Source organism: Syngnathus leptorhynchus, chromosome 1 (assembly GCF_054491065.1).
Source record: "Syngnathus leptorhynchus isolate UIUO chromosome 1, UIUO_Slep, whole genome shotgun sequence".
Lineage (NCBI taxonomy): Eukaryota > Metazoa > Chordata > Actinopteri > Syngnathiformes > Syngnathidae > Syngnathus > Syngnathus leptorhynchus.
This window is the reverse complement of record NC_141195.1, coordinates 6,907,571-6,927,685: the sequence shown is the minus strand read 5'-3', so window position 1 is coordinate 6,927,685 and position 20,115 is coordinate 6,907,571. Positions and strand designations below refer to the sequence as shown.

General features: G+C 41.8%; 1 protein-coding gene across 3 annotated transcripts in view; it reads right to left on the bottom strand.

Moving 5' to 3' along the window:
* Positions 1–18,161, bottom strand: part of fgd (faciogenital dysplasia) — a 31,183-nt gene extending 13,022 nt beyond the window's left edge. The window contains exons 1-3 of one of the 3 annotated variants that reach the window (XM_085915023.1): positions 17,379–17,839; positions 14,747–16,248; positions 14,629–14,662 (exon numbers count right to left, since the gene is read on the bottom strand). In XM_085915023.1, coding sequence (XP_085771149.1) covers positions 14,629–14,662 — 34 coding nt within the window. In that variant the 5' untranslated portion in view covers positions 14,747–16,248; positions 17,379–17,839. Of the gene's footprint in view, positions 1–14,628; positions 14,678–14,746; positions 16,249–17,378; positions 17,840–17,883 lie in introns of those variants that run through there. The other 2 variants (XM_085915031.1, XM_085915014.1) reach the window with 2 other exon arrangements.
* Positions 18,162–20,115: the final 1,954 nt, after the last annotated feature.

Genomic DNA, 20,115 nt, shown 5'->3' with positions numbered 1-20,115 from the left:
GAGCGGTACCAGCCACTGGGAATCAGGTCAAGAGGTGGTCTGTATTTACCTCCTGTGCCCTTGGTGCCAGCACAGAAACAAGACGGGGATGTGTTGTGACACACTCACTGACCTGAGACCTTTTTTCCAGCAGCATGACTCAAGGCCCCTACGACTCAGCAGCCACATGCGGGCAGATGTCACGAGGACCAGTCAGACTTTACGGTAACTCCGACGATGGCGGAGACACAAGTCGACGAGCACTTTTCACCTCTTGATTCAAAGCTTTCTTCGATCCCATCAAGAGATGGAAGCAATGCTGGGTTTTGTTCCGACTGCAGTGAAGTGTATGGAGTAGCCCAAAGCGCTACTGGAAAAGGAGGCAGCCGCACATTTGCAATTAGGGCAGACACACAAGAGAACAAGGAGGAGACTGCTCAACCGTCCCAGAAACTACTGAAGCCGAATGTAAGCCGGCGGTCAATGAAGGCTTTCATTGTACAATCTTCCATCCCAACTGGTCATTTAACACAGAATTCAGGCCTGAAGCTGTTTAGTTGGAGCCAGTTGGCCCTGTCAGACCGTTTTATTCAAAAACACACCGACATCCTACCAACTCCCCGCTGGAAAAATATACTCCAGCTATTTCCATCGCCATTAGGGGCCAGGTCTTAACAAACACGGGTCTTCTACATGAGTCATTAGCATCCAAAGGCTGAAATAGCAAAACACATTACAATCATCAACTGTCCTAAAAAGGCTCGATTGTAATGTGGATGATAATGTTTTATCTTCTGAAGCCCAAACATACAATGTTGACGATTTTACCATATTTTGATTGAGAGAATTGAATGATTACTACATTGGAGAACACCAGTCAAAGACTAAACATGTGTTTGATGCCTCAATCAATATATTGACCACCTCCATGTCGGACATTGAAGGCATCAACTGCTGGGTTAAAAATTACACCGAAACAGAGAAACAACCCAATTTGTTGGATTGACCCAACTTCCTGTGCCGGTCCACTTTTTTTTTTTTAAAGGAAATTGGATTGGTTTTTTTTAACCCAGCATATTTAAGGGTGAACCGACACATACGTGATTGCACATGAAACACACGCGACAAGCTTTCCCACGTAAATACGTGCATGCATATACAGTTATCATAGTTTTGTGGTCAAAAGCCAGCTCGGCGTGTATTTCTACACAATTCTTGGGATCTGCAAGCGCCACAGTTACCACAGAGCTGCCGACCAAAATACGCCGACACAGTGAGAACCAAACACAATTCTCATTGCCACTGAATCACACCTTTGCTATACCAGCAGGAAGAGTGTTGAGCAATCCTTGCTGCGACAGCACATTTAAGTACATGTGGACATTCTCTTTCTGGGCTGAGAGCGACTTCCCAGCAGACATGTCAAAACGGTTTGTCGTTTAAAAGACTGTTACTCTAAATTATTGTCTTGGGATGCTGCCCCTGTAATCACAAGAAAATATATCAAATCAACAGAAAGCAAATGTTAAACAGTCTAACATGAGTTTTTGGACAAAACTACAACACTTTTGTTTCCATAAAACCACCTGTGCTAACCACTGGTCTGCCAAATATTAAGCAATCATTTGAAAATATCTACCTAACCACAGTACTCATGCTCAACCTGGCACTCGACTGAGAGGAAATGCCCACTGCACCACCCAGCATCTGTTCCAGGGCAGGATAGCGGTCAGGGGAGCGCCTGCGAGTCCGCTGACAGCTAAAGTGTCCCTGTGCACATGAGCCCAGCCCAGCACAAGTCAACGTGTCGTGCCCACATGACCCAAAAAGGGTGTCGTCGTGATCGGGACTGGGCGGCTAAGGGAAGAGGAGATAAGGGCGAGGAACTGGAGAGTGGTGAGTATCGGCCTCTTGTCGTCATTCATCTGCACGGTTAGGACAAAAGGTCGCTATGTACTCATTGAGTCTCTTTTCACGTCATTTTGAAAATGTCACTTGGCTCCTAAAAGGCTGCATCGGCAGTCTCGGCTAATGAAGGAATCTGGCATTCAAGTTCAAAATAATCATTTTGGAATAATAGTCTTGAATGAAGCCTGAAATTGCCAAGTCATACAAGATCCAGAGGTCCACGCCAATTAGTGCACAAGGAGAAGACTGTTACGGAATCCAGGTGTACACTGACCAGACTAATAAAGGTTTCAATTTCCTCCCTAATGGCTACAGTATTTCCGCTTTCAGCAGCACCACACTCAGTCTGGAGGAGCTATACTGTAATCCTGAGTTGTCAGGATTCGGGTTGACAACGCTTTCTTATTGGTGTCTCTGAGTGACACGGCGATATATTGAATTTGAATTGCATTTGACACAGGATGGCCAGTATTTGACGCAAGATGGGCAAAATAGCTAGCTAGTTGCTAAGCTCATCGCTTAGCAGTGCAGTCACATCGTTAACTTTAAACTTTAAGGGATTAAGACAATATTTGTTCAAGAATATCTGACCCTGGCCAAATCTCGATCTTTACAAATACTTCTACACATGGCTCCTCTCAAACCAAGTAAGCTACTTGTCAAATAATTCAATGAAAATGTTCCATTCTTCAAGTTAATTATTTAACCTTTATTATCAATTCAAGCAATTGAGAACATCTTCTCATCTTGAAAGCCACACTTGAAGCACACAAAAAGATAAGAAGAATAAAACTGGCAACGGTCTAAAGTGCAAAACAAGAGATCACAAGGAACGATTTTCTGTCTTGCAATTCACCATGTATGGAAGTCGTTGCAAGCATGCGTGCATAGGTACCAAGATTCCATTTTACAAGGATGTAATAAAGTTCCCCCCTGATGGGAGCATAGCAGGAACGGACTCTCCGATCAAACATCCCCAAAGCAGGATATATTCGTTAAAACAGTCTGGAAGGTTGCGCACTTACAGAACTGTAACAGCCATCAAAACACATTTCTCGCGCTCACACTTTGTCCTGCAGGAAAAACTCATTAACCATCCGGTTAGGTTACTATACCCTCCCCAGTCCTTCATAAGCGGGACACAACTACAAAGACTGAAACGGGAGCGGCGGGTTTAGAAATGGGACACAATTAGAGGCCTCTCTCTCTATTTATGAGGGCTTATCAGATGCTAAATATGATTTCGTTTGACAGGAGATTTGTAGTGTTTGGGAAACGTGCGTTTGCGTGTGATTCCTTGCAGCTACTTCTGTCGGATGCCAAAGTCCCATTCAAAGACAACATACATGCTTCAATGGAGACAAGAGGGCTCCTAACACTTTCTGACTGAGTGCCCACAACAGATGAGAATGCAGAAGGCGCATGCACGCAAAGGACACACAATGCTGGGAAACGCAGCACTTGTGCCTTCTTACTGTTCGATCGACACGTTAGAAACGCTTAACGGCGTCTGGATTCAAAGAAGATGGCTGCAAAGGATGTTGCTCTGTTACTATAAAATCACTTCATTTTTAATGCTGATACCTCATCTTTTAAAGGCTCAGGAAATTCCATCGACATCTCTAAAAGGAGGACTCAGGTGCGAAGAGGAAGCCATGACTATAATAACCATGTCGAGTGAATATAGGTATTTTTTTAACATTACCAAGGTAACATTACATTGGTAACATTTTGGTAACTGTAACACTAGTAAGGATGCTAACTCGTGCTAACGCAACATGAAAGGTGTTCTAGCTGGTCCACCATGCAGTGCTGAAGACTTTCGAATGTTACAAAGCAACGTGTAAAGCCCAGGTGACTTTTTTCGAGAAGAAAATACTAACATAACATTGCTAACATTTTTGGTAACTATAGCATTAGCATGAACAATAGTCAGCAACATCAGAGATGTTCCGGCTCGTCCACCAAAATTATATACTATTAATTCAGTTGATCCACTGTCACCATGGCACCATCATTTCAATGTCAAAGGCGAATGTGTAAAGTTAATGCCTAGCTTTTTTTTTTTTGTAATATTACCAAAATAACATAATTGGTAACATTTTGGTAACTGTAAATCTAGCGTCCACACATGAGAGTTCTGGCTGGTCCACCAAAATTTTTACAGACTACCAATTCAGTTGATCCAGGGTCACCATGACAACAAAAAAACTACAATGTGAAAAACCCACGTCGTGGCAGCCCAATGAAGCTGTACAACTACATCCCACTTCAGTGTTGTTTGCTTTAAAGCTTGCATGTTAGTGCATTCTTCAGTGTGTGTGCAGCTCAGTCCACATCACCACCAGCAACTCTGACCAAAATGGCTTCTTCCTCTTGACTCAGCTGAGTAATGAGGAGGCAAAAAAGCCACTGGAATGATGTTCATGAGCTCAAAATTACAGGGAGTGGACAAAATAATAAAAATAAACACCTTCACAATCATGTAAGTGTGTTTTTTTTTTTTTTTAAAGAAAGTGAATCTATTTCATACTGTGCTCCCACTTCCACAGAGACAAGCTGTCCTCATTGGTTCACATTATATATTTAGGTAGCTGTGGCTTGTACACATCTCATCCTTTGGTTCTCCCTGAAGGTCAACCTGTCCAGTCTCCAAAAAGAGTGAGGTGATACATGACGCAATACTTTTCTTTTTTTTTTTTTACTACTTCTCAGCAGTTCGCAGACTTTGCTTTTCACACACAGCTACTGTGAGAATCCTTGTCCGTCGCCTTGACAACAACACCGTCACAGAACATGAGCATAGTAAATACAGTGTTTATGGAGGGATTGAATTGATTGGCTTATGGTCTCTATTTGTTTAAAAGCTACAGCCTCACTTCGACGTTGTACTTTCTGTGTTGTGTGAGTGTAGTGTTGAATAAATAAAAATGTACTCATGCTAGTATTTCATTCTGTTTTTTTAAGTCGTTTTAAACCTGGTGCTTTCTGAATGCTCCGGTTCAAATGATGCCACTTTAAATAGCGCAAGAAACTCAGATATTCCAAGGTCACACTTTAATTACATCTGAATAAATCCAGCTAATGGACTTGATTATGTTGAAAGATGAGAGGCCTGTCACTGCACTGATGATAGCAACAATCTGAGAGGATCAGCCCGATCTTACCAGTTAAGCGGCCACAGCTGCTCAGCATCGGGGTTCTACTACAAAATGTATGTCATGCGGGCCCCGCGGACACTCAGCTCGGCATCAGCCTATTGATTCAGGTCAAAAGGTCACCGATTAGACCGAGCCGTGATCGTCTCTAGGCAATGCCATAGCGACTGCCACACACTCCGCCTCGAGTAGAGCTCGCACAGCTGCTGCCGGTCGTCATGGAAACATTCACAGTCCCCACTCCTCAGGCAGATTCCCCGTGAAATTCTAATGTGAGGCTAGAAATAGATAAGATATGACACAGTTACAGGTTATGCGGCTCGACGAATAATAGGAAAGGAAAGGAAAACGGTCTTTCTCTTTTATTGTGACAAGGCACGACGAGGCAAAGAAAGAAAACCGTGGCACCAATCACCTCTCACACCAATTCTCAGCACACTTCACTTGAACGAGGAGTGCCAGAGGGCTCAAAGCTCACTCTCAATTACCGAGTGTGGCATAGACGAAAGAGGAAATACAACCAACTGTGCCACCTAGAAATTTCCTGGAAAAAAAACCAGAGCCCGAAAATAGCCCCAACGTGCATCCTTAATAAAACATGCAGACTGGCATGTATATTTCAGAGGGCGGCGCTGGGAATTATTCTGCATTCGCCCGACTATGTGAAGCTCACACACCCAAACCAGACGCTCAGAGACATTCATTGTGTCGTGCCATAACCACCTGCCACATACAATCAGAAACAGCGATAAAGTGTCTGAGCTTAATCTAATGTTCACAACACATGCAAAAAAGCATATAAATCCAAAATGAAGACCGAGGGATAAAACTCACCAGATAAATAAACTCAGAAATCTGCCTTGGATATTTGTTCTGTAGATCCACAAGTCATCTGATGCAGGCATAAGGAGCAAAACTCCAATCCAGTCCAGCACGGCGACGGGGCCACGAGGAGCCTGGATGCTTGTGTAGCCTTCACACTCAAGAGAGCATAGTGAGCTACTGCCACTTCTCCTGTGCCCTCATTGACTCACTCTAAGCACCACGCTTCCTGTCTCTCTCTCTCTCTCTCTCTCTCTCTCTCGCTCTCGTTGTATGTCTCCTCCTCTTTCCCCTCCTCCTAGCAGCACCCTCTACAAATGCCAGCCCAGGAAAACTTGCACTCCTGTCCTCCAGTTGGCTCTCCCCTTGCTGATCCCGGCACTATTCAAAGTAAAAAGGACCAAACAATGCCTGTGCCACCGCCACTCTGAAAAGAAACCCAGGAGCAGTTCTCAGTCGGCAATAATGCCTCCCAACTGTCACCATGGAAACTAATGACGGGCCCGGGCTGATGGGAGGAGGGAGGTTGAGAAGGGGGACATGGTGATGGAGGCCAGAGTGAAGTGAGAGAAGTGCTTGAATGAAAGATGGGGGAAGTGTGTGTTTGCATCAGTGACCCCGCCTCCACATTTGTTGCACCAGGGTGTCACTTCTGACGATTTATTTAAAACGCAAGTGTATACAAAATTAAAACTTGAAAAAGTCCAACTCATTTCTTATTCATACTGTAAAAAGATATATTTCATGCTTTTTTCTTTCTCTATGTGACCATTCACATAAAATGAAACATGGTTGTGTTAATTGGATGCTTTATAAATTACTTGTGAATATTAGAGCTTGTGTGTCTGCTTGTTTCTCTTTTCAAATAGGGTCTAAATAATAAAGGTTTCGGGATCCCGGGGGGGGGGTCCCTGTGTTGGAGGAGGCTCCCCTGGGAGTACATCCGTGCATCTGTGTGGCTTCCCCCCATCAACAGAGATCACCCAGGCTGCACCGTCCCGCTACTTATGCACATATAATTACAAGCGGCCTGTTTGCTCCAGATTTCAATGTGCCCTCCCCCCCCCCTCCCAAACCATTTAACTCAATAGCCCGGGTAATGTCGGGTCGAAAAAAGCGGTTGCTTGAAACCTGTGTTGAACTGCTCCAGGCGAATGCCACTGGTAACCATAGCAACCGTGCTAGGAAAAAAAAATCCATAATACGTTACAAGTACGTTTCACACAGGAATGTCTGCTCGGACGCCTCGGATTGATTGCACCCACGTTAGCATCTCGTAGCTACACCTCAAAACGAACATTATGCATACAGGGGAACAGGTGCTGCTCACCATGGCCATATCAACTGCTTCCCAGGTACCTGCTGAGGTGAAATATTCTCACATGAAGCGAATATGTCAAATCTGTGCCACGACCTCTCCGGTTTAGCCTGGTCAAATAAGTAAACCCGAGTCTGTGTGGTTATTTAATGAAGCATGGTGCTCATGGCCCTTCTTTACACTGACAAGCGGAATGCAAGCTGTGCTTTAGAAAGGAATGTCCAACCTCTCACCACCGTGTTACTTACCTCTTATGTAAGGTCGCTCACGTCGTGCATTCAATTCTTCCGTACCAGACATTTCCGAGGTTGGAATTAAAAACAATGAACTCAATGACTTGACAATGAGAAGAAAGTCCACACCATATAAGAGCAATCAAGTCAATAGAGAAGAAAGTCAACACTGTTCTGGCACCAAGGGTCAAGCCTTAAAACATTTTCTGCCCAACTAGATGAAATTGGAAACCAGCTCAACCATTTGAATGTAAATGGAAGCACATTCAAAGTCAAAGCCAAGTCATAAGAATGCTCATGTTCATCAAAGATAGCCTTAGAAACGGTACTCAAGATGGGTCACTTATTATTTATTGGATTGCCGAGTGAATGGCTTTGGCAAAAACTGGCTTGCTAGGCAGGCTGCCATTATGTAATGTACTTCATTTGCCTTCTACTTGTGCATCAACACAATGGTCATCCTAGTTCTTTTCCAAGTAAAAGGCAATTAAAATAGTTTTTGTTGATATTCTTATTCAACAACTCTGAAAGAATATAGACAAATATCTTTTGGCTTAGTAGTGTGCACAATAGCGCTTGGGCTCACACGCTTGTTTTTAGTCGAATCGCTCTGAAGGTCTAACAGCAGCGAGACACAACATCCCATTTGAACAGGCAAGAGGTCAACCAAACTACTGTTACTATGGTTACCGACATTCATTCTCACGGAGCAGTCTGAGACACTAAGGCGTGCTTACGGCATTAAAGACCTTTAACATTTCTTTACGAGAGGGCAAGTGTTTGAATACAATTGCCCTCAGACATTAAAACCACAATGCGCCTTCCGAGAGACACTTTGACACAATTTCATTAAAAAAAAAAAAAAAAAATCTAAGCAGTCTTCAATTGTACTAACAAGCCCGCTATCTCCCGTCTGTCCCACGGGAGTCAAAGCTCCACTTTAAAGAAGCAGCCATTAATATTTCACCCACCAGAGAATCCTTTAATTCATTATTGATACGTGCAGCATGGGCAAGGTCTTATCCGATCTTACAAAAAGGTTGGAACCTTGCATGAATCTACGCTCGGTCACTGGAGAATGGCATTGGCTAGATTTGGAAATGAAAAGTGTTTCTATTCCCAAATCAGCCCCATACTGGTTATAGACAAACTATTATACACTGGCAGAGCTAGGATTTTTTTCCTTGGGTGGGGTGGGGTGGGGGGGGCATGGGGTCGCCAAGCATATCTTAGGGGGTCGTCTAATGGGCTTCATGGGCTATTATCCTCACTTACAGATGCGATTCCATACATCAGAAACGCCATCACAAAATTAAATATCATAACTGATGTTTCAACAAAAATGTGATGATGAAAGTAGTCCTCTCTCTAAATGAAGGTGTGACCATGTTTGTGCGGAAGAGAGAGCGAGAGAGAGAGAGCACGTGCATGCACATGAGCAGGTGTCCAGTAATAGTGAGCTTGGTCATCTGATGAGCTGCAGGCTCATCTCCGCCTGCAGCGCCCAGATGGCCTGTGATTACGCACGGATCAGCAAAGATTAGTCTGCGGCGGAGGGAAATAGAAACGTGGAGAGTAGAAATAAATAGTTCCAATGAGGTGAAAGTTAGAAAGACGTTAAAGGAAAACATCAAGGTGTTCAAGGTCAAAGAAACACAACAAGGCTGGCTTGCTTTGTCTAAACTCACAACTCAAGGGCAAGCGTGGACATATTTTAGTTAACAAAATATTACAAAAAAAAAATTCATTCACAAAATCAAATAAAAAAAAAAAATGGACAGTCACCTGGGAGTTGTGGTCCTTTGACTATGTGTCGCCAAGAAGCAACATAAAAAAAACAAGAACATAAACTAAAGACTCTACCCCAAGTGTTTTCAAAAGTAGCAAATGTTATGTTACCATCAGAGTTCATTCACGGTTGCCAGACGTTCGCCAGATGTTCGCCTGTACTTCTCCTGTCGCAAGGTAATTTTGAACATGTTCAGAATTTCCCTGCGACAAGAAAAATCACTAGAATGCCTGGCGGACATTTTATGAAGATTTGCGACCTTGAACAAACCTTGACAAACTGATGGGAACGCTGCTGCCAAAAACCAATATACCCTTAACTTAAACCAAGCAAAATAAATGAATTGATAAATAAAACTAGTAAAACTATCAAACCTGAACCAGAACACTAAGTTAAAACTAAGAAAATGTAAGAAAATAAACAAACATCCAAACTAAGAAACCCACTTAGTCTTCCAAGGCGTAACGGGTGCTTGATTGCGAAACCGCCACATACTTAACAGCATGAGAGCGTTTTTCACAAGAAATACCAAAGCTAATTTGTCAGCACCAGCAAATGAGACATGATGGATACCACCCAAAGTCCAAGTCCAGCCAAAGAAGATGGCCGTGCTGATCAACCTTTTTTTTTTTTTTTTTTTATTATTATTATTCTATTTTAACCTCCCTTCAGGATCATACGGCACATGAAGTGCTTGTTACTGACACGGGGTCTCACTAAAAGAGAGGAGGAAAAAGCTAAAAGCCTGAAAAAACTGAGGAAGATAATCCACAGCGGGACAGATAGGAAGAGGATCCATCTGTGTGGATGTAGCTCTCATCTCCTCATTAGGCTCAGGGTCTTATGACTGTCCAGTGATGAGAGCTAGCTGTGGCGGGTGCAATATGGTGTGGAGAGGGGTGGAGGGGAACTGCCAAAATTAATACGACACTTGGGATCGAGCAGCAATCTGAGATCTTAGTACGCAGGATTATTTTCTATTCACACAACACAACGTTCTGATGAATGAATGAAGCCAGTGAACGATAAGCCAAACCATTATTTTATTTGGCTAGATCATTTTTTCATATGCTGAGTAGCACCAATATCAATTTTATGTTATTTATTTATTTATTTATTTATTTATTTATGTATTCATTCATTCATTCATTCATTCATTCATTCATTTATTTTTATTGCTACACCATTATTTTATTTGGCTATGTATTTTTTTTCTTCATATGCTGAGTAGCACTAATATAATAAAAAATATATTGTGAGGCCTACTCATCTTGAATCACCTTGATATAGTTTTTATGCTTTTCTAGAAATATCAGGTCATCCAGAATTCAAAACGTCTCGAAGAGCACGTCTTGTGGAGCATATTCTGCTCCACAATCTCCAATTTGCTGCAGCAGTCCATTTTTATCCCCAGTCGCCTCTCACATAAACGTGTCTCCTTAAGTGACCATGAGCCCCAGACTTTCAAATAAATGCAGGGGATCACCATCTCGTTTCAGTGAGTTTGCTTGATCCAGAGCAAACGGATATGGAGATATGGCATGCTCGTGTTAACGTGAACATCCCTTTTTATATGAAACGAGAGCGTTGGCTCTGCCTGAATAAACCCAGCAGAATGAAATAAAAGACTCATAACGCCACAGACTGATTCGCATAGCTGATATCTTAAAACAGCTTTCGTCATTCAGTAGGGGAATATATCAATGAAGATTTACTGCCCTCTGCTGGGGTAAAAGCAACACTACACACACAGTGGACATTTTTTTTATATGGGTGACCTGTAAAAATCACGGAATGGGTCTGTTAAAGGTGAGAAAAGCCTGACTGACACAAGAAAAAGTATAAGATGACTATATTAACAAAGCTGCTAACAAACCAATGCCAGACATTCTGTCAAAAATGCATAAAAGACGCAGAGAGAATAAAAGAAAAGCCAAGGCAGAAAGCATGGAGGACTCAACACAGGCTTGTCTTTGTTAAAAACTCACCCTGGGACAACATTTACAACATGCTTTATGGTCACATCAGGTGAGTGATGATTCGGACACAACAAGCGAGGAGGGTGGCAGGAGGGGCCTCTAAATTTAGCTGTGAGGATTTCAAATGTTCTTTTAAAAAAACAAGAGTATGCACGATTTAGGCCTATCTTTTTGGTCATTTTCCACAGTGAGTCCAATTGACTTTTAGATGGACTTCCTACATTCCAAGCAGGAAAATAAACATCCGGACATTTGAGACAAGTACTGTATTTGCTTTTTATTTTGGTATGCTGGCAAGGACAGCTCAATGCTCAATGTGCAAAATCGTAACGCCATCATTTGCTAATGAGCATACGCAATAATTTCTCTGCTATTTAAATCAGTACACAAATGATAATAAAAGTCTGGGAGTGGAAAGTTTGTAAGGTGGCCACACAGGACGTGTATGACCACTGTTTGAATAGTCAATATCCTGGAGCCTGAATAAAAAAATATATGTTTCTATCTAGCCAAATCCTATAAGGCCATTTTGAAATTAACTGGACATTAATAAGAACTTCATTCACCAATCAACAGAAGAATCGGACATGCGTAATCGACTCCTCCGCCTGAACAAACAAACCAGCGTCCAAAATTAAGCTCAAATGCCAATACCGCTTCCCATCTGCTACCTTACAAGTGACCTCGACCTGGACACAACACCCCAAATCCCACAGCCCCCCCCCCCCCCCCCAACCTCCCTCCCAGTATACAGGAAGCCCGTTTCCACAGAGACGGACGGCTCTTCTGATGATCGGAGGAAAAACACAATGCCTTCAGTGTGCTTAAAGGAGCTGCACTCATAAAACGTGCACGCGCATTCAAACTCATGCACACACAAAAGGCAGAGAAATAGGAATGGAACATGCTTTTACTATTAGGACTGTTTTTTTTTTCCATATGACTTTCCCAGGAAAATCCCCCTCATCTGGGAAAGGTTCAATCCAGACAGACAGACACATCGGAGACAGATATGTGAAATGAAGACAAATTGACGCATTTGATCGAGACACAAAGACGGGCTTTTGTAGCGAACTGCTCCTATTTTCATTTCATTAAATTTCCGCCCAAACCCTCAGAATGAAAAACACGCTGATATTGTCATGATATTGATTGAGACACTTTTCCTTGACTGAGTGACAAAGTCTGTCTTCAACAGTTGGTACCATTTAGGAAAACTAGGTCACTTCCTTCTTCTGAGTGAGCCTTTCCTCGACCCTCCAATAAGCTAACGAGACCTCCAGTATAAACACATTGTGCTACTCTGAGCAGAAACGTCCTCAAACCAAAACAAGTCTCTTCTCCTCAATTGCTCCAACTATGCATGAGTCAAGGTTCTGTGGGTGCCGAAGCACCACTGACGCTGGAATATCTGGTGTCACACGTGATTGCTTTTTGAATACTGCAGCTTCGCCGCTATAAATTTTGAAACGATTTGTCAGACGTGTGGAAAGAGAAGGCCAAAGCTGTGAAAATGAGATAGTTGCATCACCACCGCATTCGCAGTCGAGGTCACTTAAGTCCCGGAGAAACAAGAACATACATATCGTATCATGTTGCTACTTTTGCACCTACCACTGCCCCGTTTCGTCTGCCAGAAATTCCTTCAGATGCACTAAAAAAAAATCTACCCAGAAGAGTAGTAACCTCACATTTTTCTCTATTTTCACATCCTCTAAGTGCCTTTGCCTGATTAATTTCACACAGATCGAATCGGCTAGATCAGATATTTTGCTCTCTATGCAAAATTGGTGATCGGTTGTGATGTCATAATTTGCTGATCGTTTAATGACATCATTGAGAGGATCTGCAAAATACAGTAAAACGTTCCAGCAAATACAATCTCATTCACTTCAGGGACGTTCTGTGCTGCCATTGTTGGTAATTCTTTCTGCAACATAAATAAATAGTCTGATTTTTCCCCCCCCCCAATATTTGTTGTTGAGTTTCCCTACCCCATCTTCTATGTATTGAATAAGTAGCAAATATTATTTTTCTCAACGTGTCTCAATGGATATCCAATTTCAGCTATTTATGGACTAGGACCCAATCCAATGCGGTAAATAAACAAGTTGTTGGAATTTTGACTATTAAATGACGATGGAACGACGGCAGTTGATTTGATTGATGAGTCCTGTCAATTCTGACTGCGGTCTGCTGACATTTTTAAAGATCAACGGTAAATGTAATTAAAAGCCATCAAGACATCAAACATTTTAAAAGCGTGCATACCATATTTACTTTTTTTAATCGCACACGCCATTCATCAGTTAAAGGCTCATTATCCTCGCATGACAGAGTGTGACTGGAGGGCATCACTCTTCATTAGGAGGGAAAACCGGTTACCTCCATAACCGTACACCCAGCCCGGCCGGCATCAAACATGATTTAAAACGTGACTGAATAAATAATCAGGCAGGTCAACCATGTTATTACCTTGCTGTTGCTATGCAATGCAATGCAATGCAACTGGAAACACCTGTAACAGATTTATGTCAACCGGTGAGTCAGGAAATAACCAGTCTAACAGGCATGTTTTCCCTCTCTATCAACACATCATTAAGTACTTGTTCACCTGTTAATATTGCATAATGCTACCTGAAAGCTCTGTCGATCAACTGACTTGAGACTGGTTGAGTTGCAAAAAGTACCTGATGGTATAGTTGAGGCTGCAGCGGGCATACATTTTTCATTATTTATGGTACAAAGCATTTATGATACTCTATATGTCATTCATTCATTCATCATCTGCCTGTTAATATCGCTTACTTCAATTATGATTACAGTAGAGCTGTATTTTTTTTAGCTGATAAAAGTGTATTTTGCGTGAAAACAAAATTTAAAATTTACTGTATAACAAATTATTATTTGCTATTGTTTAGTTAAAAAATAATTTAAGAAACTTTCAATTAAACGATTCATGAATGACTACAAACATTGAATAATTGCTGTGAAGAGGACAATTTTAAGTTAAAAAAAATTGCTCTTAACGATTACCTGATTAATAAAAATGAATGGTTGATTCATTTGATAAATGATTAGTTGATTCATCGATTAATTGTTGACACCTCTAAATTTCAGGATATTTATTTTTGACCTTGTACAGATTTGTATCGCCATATATCATTCGTTACAGTAAATTACAAGCTGATATTTTTTCTTGGGCGGCACCTTGAGTATCCCTTAAAACCTCTCTCAATGTAATGCACTAAATTGTGTTTTTTTTGTTTTTTGTCTGTACCGTGTATTAATAGTTTTTAAGACCTGATTCGCAGCCAGTACTTTTGGAAGTAGTCAAGTCTAATAACCCATAAATCAGATTTGTGGTTGTTGTACCTTGAGAAAACGTAGAGTCAGAGTCATTTACCACTTGAACAACTTTTAACTCACTTTGACAACTCACCAAATTGGGTCAAGAACCTCAGATGGGAACACATCTAAATCAATCAGAACGATAAAGAAAAATGTCCAGTCAGAGAAGTGAGCCACCACAATGTAGGGCACTTTTCTTACATACCCACTTGCAATAGCTCCAGTGGCGCCTTGACTTTGCAGCAGCAGCAGCCACAGCAACAATCCACACATGACCGCCATTAGGAAAATCAATGTGACACTCAGGCAAGCGTGGAAAGCGCCTTAAGATTCTGGATGGCCTGCAAAGTGACTCATGCTGTCTCATTCATGTATCGTGATTGACAGACAGATAGCCAAGTGATGAGTGTGTGCGCACATTACAATTGAAAGACCTCTTTATTTATATAGCGCTTTCACAACAGCTTTCGCTATAACAAAGGGCTTTACAAAAACAAAAATAAACAGAAACGATCACGTAAAACATTAGCAATAATACAAACCCAGCGTGTGAGTTGTCTGCTACAGTTTGAACAGTAAACAATCAGCGTCCATTGACGAACAGAGAGACTAAAAGAGGATGGATGGTTGAGTTTTCCTGGTCCTGATGACCGTTACGTTCAGTGGTGAAATGCAAAAGAAGATGATCGTGGAGCTAGCCATCATCAAGATATCATCAAGCATTTGATTAGATTCCAATGTGTAATTAATTTAAATGGAATGAAAGCGCAAGCCACAGTTAGTAGTGAGAAAAATCTCAACGTATATTCAATGTGACCGTTTTCTGTTTTATTGATTTACTGATGTCCTAAAATAAATGCAACGTATTAGATTATTAAAAAAAAGCAAATGCTGGTGATATAGGGGAAACTGTACAGTATGTCAAGCTTGGGGGGAAATGAAATAAGCAAAGCACAGAAAGAAAAGTAGTTCAGCTTGTCATTATTTCCACACTCATTTCAGGCTCCATGAACCTGCCAGGAGTGAGAGAAATAACGTTTGAAAGCAAAGTGCACCGCAGCAGTTTAGCTTTGGAGTTCCCGAGATAATCTATGACCGTATCGCTATAATTGAGATCAACCGTCAAGGGCAAAGCGGTTTGTCCGTTACATCCAAAACAGACTCGTCGGATCAACAGGCGAAAGTGGGGTCGCTCATCCGTGAGGATTTAAAATCAAGAACCAGGGGGCCAGGGTTCAAATTTTGACAAATGTCAAAATGGCAACTGACTCAAAATTGGAGAGATTCTCGTCCATTTTCTGGCTACTGTTGAGGTGCCCTTGAGCAAGGCATTAGCCCCCCAATCTCAATGGCAACTGCTTTTGACATCAAGGGCCGTGTGCAAATGATTCTCTTTTGTTAAATCTCACGCCCCCACACTGGGGCCGTTAATCCGCTGTTTCTACCTTGGAAAATTGCACACACACACACACACACACACACACACACACACACACACACACACACACACACACACACACACACACACATCCTAAGCGGTATATTACACACAGAACCACAGGCACTGTTAAGGGGAAAAAAGTGTTGATGACTTTAAATACTAAAAAAGAATGCAGTGTTGAATTTCCAGCAATGAAGTGGTGGGGCCCAAAGTAATCATTTTTGATCCAACTTGAAAATCCTTGGCGGTGTCCCAGCATAGTACAGCAAACTGACAAAAAAAAAAAAAAAAGATGGAACAAGAGATTCAGGGTCGACAATATTCTCACCGTCCTGTTCATTTTCCTCTCGCTCAGTGTTTATCTCACAAAGAGAGGAAATGTTTACATTGGCTTGGTTAAACACAGACAGGCTCGCATAGCTTTTGTTAATAATAAATAACTTAAAGAGCAAGCCGGGACGGGACATCTATGCCGGAGGACCACGCTGCTTAGAACCACCATTGTGATGGGGGGTGATACAGACAGTCCCGAGTCGGTGAAAAAAAATCAGCCATCAAATATTTGCAAAATGTTTACACAGATATGCAGAAGATTATAATTTGCTTAGAAATACAATCATCAAAGTGGTCGATAACTTTTTGTCACCAGCACAGAATGTGCAACATTTTTTATTTTTTTTTTATAGCTGACAACTCAAAATCGAGAACACAAATATTTCTGCTTCAAAATGTGACATGGCGCATATGTCACATAGATCACAGTCACACACGGGAATGCAAATTGTAAAGTCTTCCAAATGTTTTCACTTCTAGCTGTAAATACTGGAGTTCCCCTTTCCTATATAATCTATATTGTACATTTACTAAACGTAGCGTGATTGCCATCATGGTTGACTATTTTGCAAAGAAACAGCTGTCATCTTAGTTGCTGGTTACTGCGGTGGGGGGGGTATTAGTCTGACGCGTGTTACCAGCCACATTGGTCACGACCTCGACTACATTTGGAACGGAAGTAGTGACCTCTGCTTTGTGACATCCTCCTACCCCATGACACATCAATGCAAACTAAGGCCTGATGTATGAATGACTCCAGTTTTAAAGACCGCTATCAGCCCAAGATTTTTGTCATGTCAGCTCTCCGGCATCAACGATGTGTCAGTGGGCTCAGAAACACGACTCGATTACAATGTGGAGTCGATAAAAGCCAGCAGCTGTCCCGCTGACAGCTGGCAACAACAACACAAACACCCCACTCCTCCCAACCACCCTCCCGAAAAAAAAAAAAAAAAAAAAAAAGAGTTTCAGAGCGTGTAACAGGAGCCGCGAGACTGAATGAGAATGAAAACTTTGGAGAAGGGACTTTTCAACACCTATGCGCGTTTGCAGACTCGCTTACTTACCAGTTGCTGAAAGTCCCTGCATCTTGTACAAAAGTTGTTCGCCGGTCGTATCCTTTCCGAGGAGCGTCCAACTCGGACAAGCGTCTCGTCTTCACGGACCCCTCTCGTATTCCTGTAGCCGATTCAAAAATAAATATTAATTAAAAAAAAAAGAATGCTCCACACGCGATGGACCCGTCATGACTCCCGAGTGGATAAAATAGATTTTAAGCGGGTCATCGTATTTATATTTTTCTGTAAAAGCGCCGTGGTCCTGCGTGGCTCCTTCCTCCTCCCTCTCCACATAAAGACTCTGTCCTATCCTCCCTTCTGCTGGAAAAATGAAAATGCGCGCTACCGGCGCCAAGCGCGCTCACGCCAAAACCCATTCATCGAGTTTGACTTGGAAGTTTTGTATCAAGTCCCACAAACCCCCCTGACAAAATGATCGTCTAGTGTGTGTACTTTCTTTTTTTTGGTTTTTTTTAACCTCAAGGGTGATATTCAAATACTAATATTCACTTACCTGAACTAATGTAAAGTTCAGCCCTCAGCAACAATGATCACAACCCCCCATAAATTGTGAGAGAACCTACTTTCCGTTCATTCAGAACTTCTATTCCATACTACAGTAAAAAGGAATAAAAATAACCTCACAAATGTGGGACTGGCAAGACCAATTTGTTTCCTCATATAGGCCAATATTGAGCACTCATTGTACATTAGAAAAGTGAAGTAAGGATGACTCAAAGCTAATGACAGGTCTGTCTTGATTACTTCAGAAGGCAGCCATTTCTGAGGAAAACCATGAATGGTTACAGGCTCCATGGTGCCTTGTGCTGCTTTCCAATCATTTGAGAGAGTCATTGCCTTTATGAGTCATAAACAAGTGACAGTATAGGCCATGCACATCATAGGATAAATAAAAAGTAGTTGGTGTGCTATTTAGAGTTCAGTGGCGATTTGACGATGGCCATAATGAGCTAACTAACGCTAGCTCACAACTGTTTTTCAAATACAACTGATAAGTGAAAAGCATACAGACTGATAGGTCAACATAGGCCATGCTTTGCTGAATACAAAATAAGGCGCTCACCAGTAAGACGACAAAGTATATGTGATCAAAGGTTAGATTCCACAGTATGTCTTTCATTTGTAAACTTTTAGGTTTATTTCCAAAGGACAACGAGAACCTAATAGATATCTACTACTGCACAATAGACCTCTTAAGACAGAATCTTGTGTCTTTAAGAAAATGTGAATGGCATGAAGGCCCAGTCGGAGTCATTTAGTAACACTGATACTCTAATTGGCAAGCCATGACTCCCATTTTTCCAAACTCAAGAGTACAGTTGTAAATGAACTCCAGTTGTGTCCCTGTGAAGTCTGAAAAACTCACTTCTGTGTGTCTAGAAGGTTGACAAGCAAGAGTAAGTTATATGTTCAAGTCACAAGCAAGTCTCAAGTCGTAACCTTTATGTCTCAAGCAATTGCCAAGTTACTGCGGAAATAGAAGATCAACGTGTAACATTCGATCAAGAGCTGCTCTTTTGCAGTCATCTTGTAATCAAAGCCATAAAGTGACAGACACAAAGGCAAACAAAGAAGTTTCACTTGGTTCACTCCAAAATTGAAGCTAACCTAGGTAGCTTATCTTCATGGTTCAGCTAGTTTACAGGTAAATGTGAGAGATTTTCCGTCTGTTCTTTTCAAATTGCCAACCTTGCATGTTGGATTTGTCTTTTTACTGGTTTCATCAAAAGATAAATCCTTGAATCCCAATTCTTAAATGCATCTACCTCATAGAAATGGATTTTCAAATGTAAATAGAATGACTCGTCAATTCATGGAGTTCAAGTGAAAGTGGAGTCGTAATAAAGCTGCAAGTCATAAACTCAGCGCCTCGAGTCAACTTGAGTCCAATCATATGACTCAAGTCCCCAACCACTGATGATATTTATCATCATGGTGATTTACAGCAAGTCAACCAAGGCCATATAAACAGATCCACCCCCCCCCCCATTACCTTGAGGGGAACCTCTATATTAAAATCCACAGGCAAGAGACGGAGCCGACTCTATTCAAGGCAATTAAACCCCTACGAACCCCACAACTGACGGGCAGGTTGCTTTTCCACAATTCAAATCCTTTATGATGCTAATGATACGCTTGTCAGGATCGTTCGCCATTGAGAGGTGTAAAGAAGGCCTCCTACTGTTTGAATCAAATTCAACACTACTTTGGTTTGTCATGAACATTAACAGCGGTAAATGTACCGCAAACTCCTTTAACAATTATGGTTTACTGCACACGTAGTTTATTTGTAACTTGTGTAGCATGTTGTGTCAACTCATCATCTTCAATGTGACTGCACAGTCAAATACGTGCAGTGGAGATAAAACTCAAGTGAGTCGGCGTTAACTCAAAGCTCCACTGGTCATGCATTTGTTTTCCATTTCCACCATCAATGGTCTTATTCCTACTCTTTTCTGAAAATATGCATGTTCCACGTGAGAGTGTATCCTCCTTCCGACCAGCTGATCATGGCTCACTGCTCCTTCAGGCTCCACATGGATTGATCACATGGTTGATTCTCATAAAGAGAGCTCTTTGTAGGCACAAACTCACAGACCAAATCCAACATTGACTCGAGAAAGAGCTGTGCCGAATATAAACTAAAATTGTCTTCTAGCGACACCAAGTGGTTTTTTTAAATAATGCTCATGCGATGTGAAACAGCTGTGACTCCGCCCTTAAC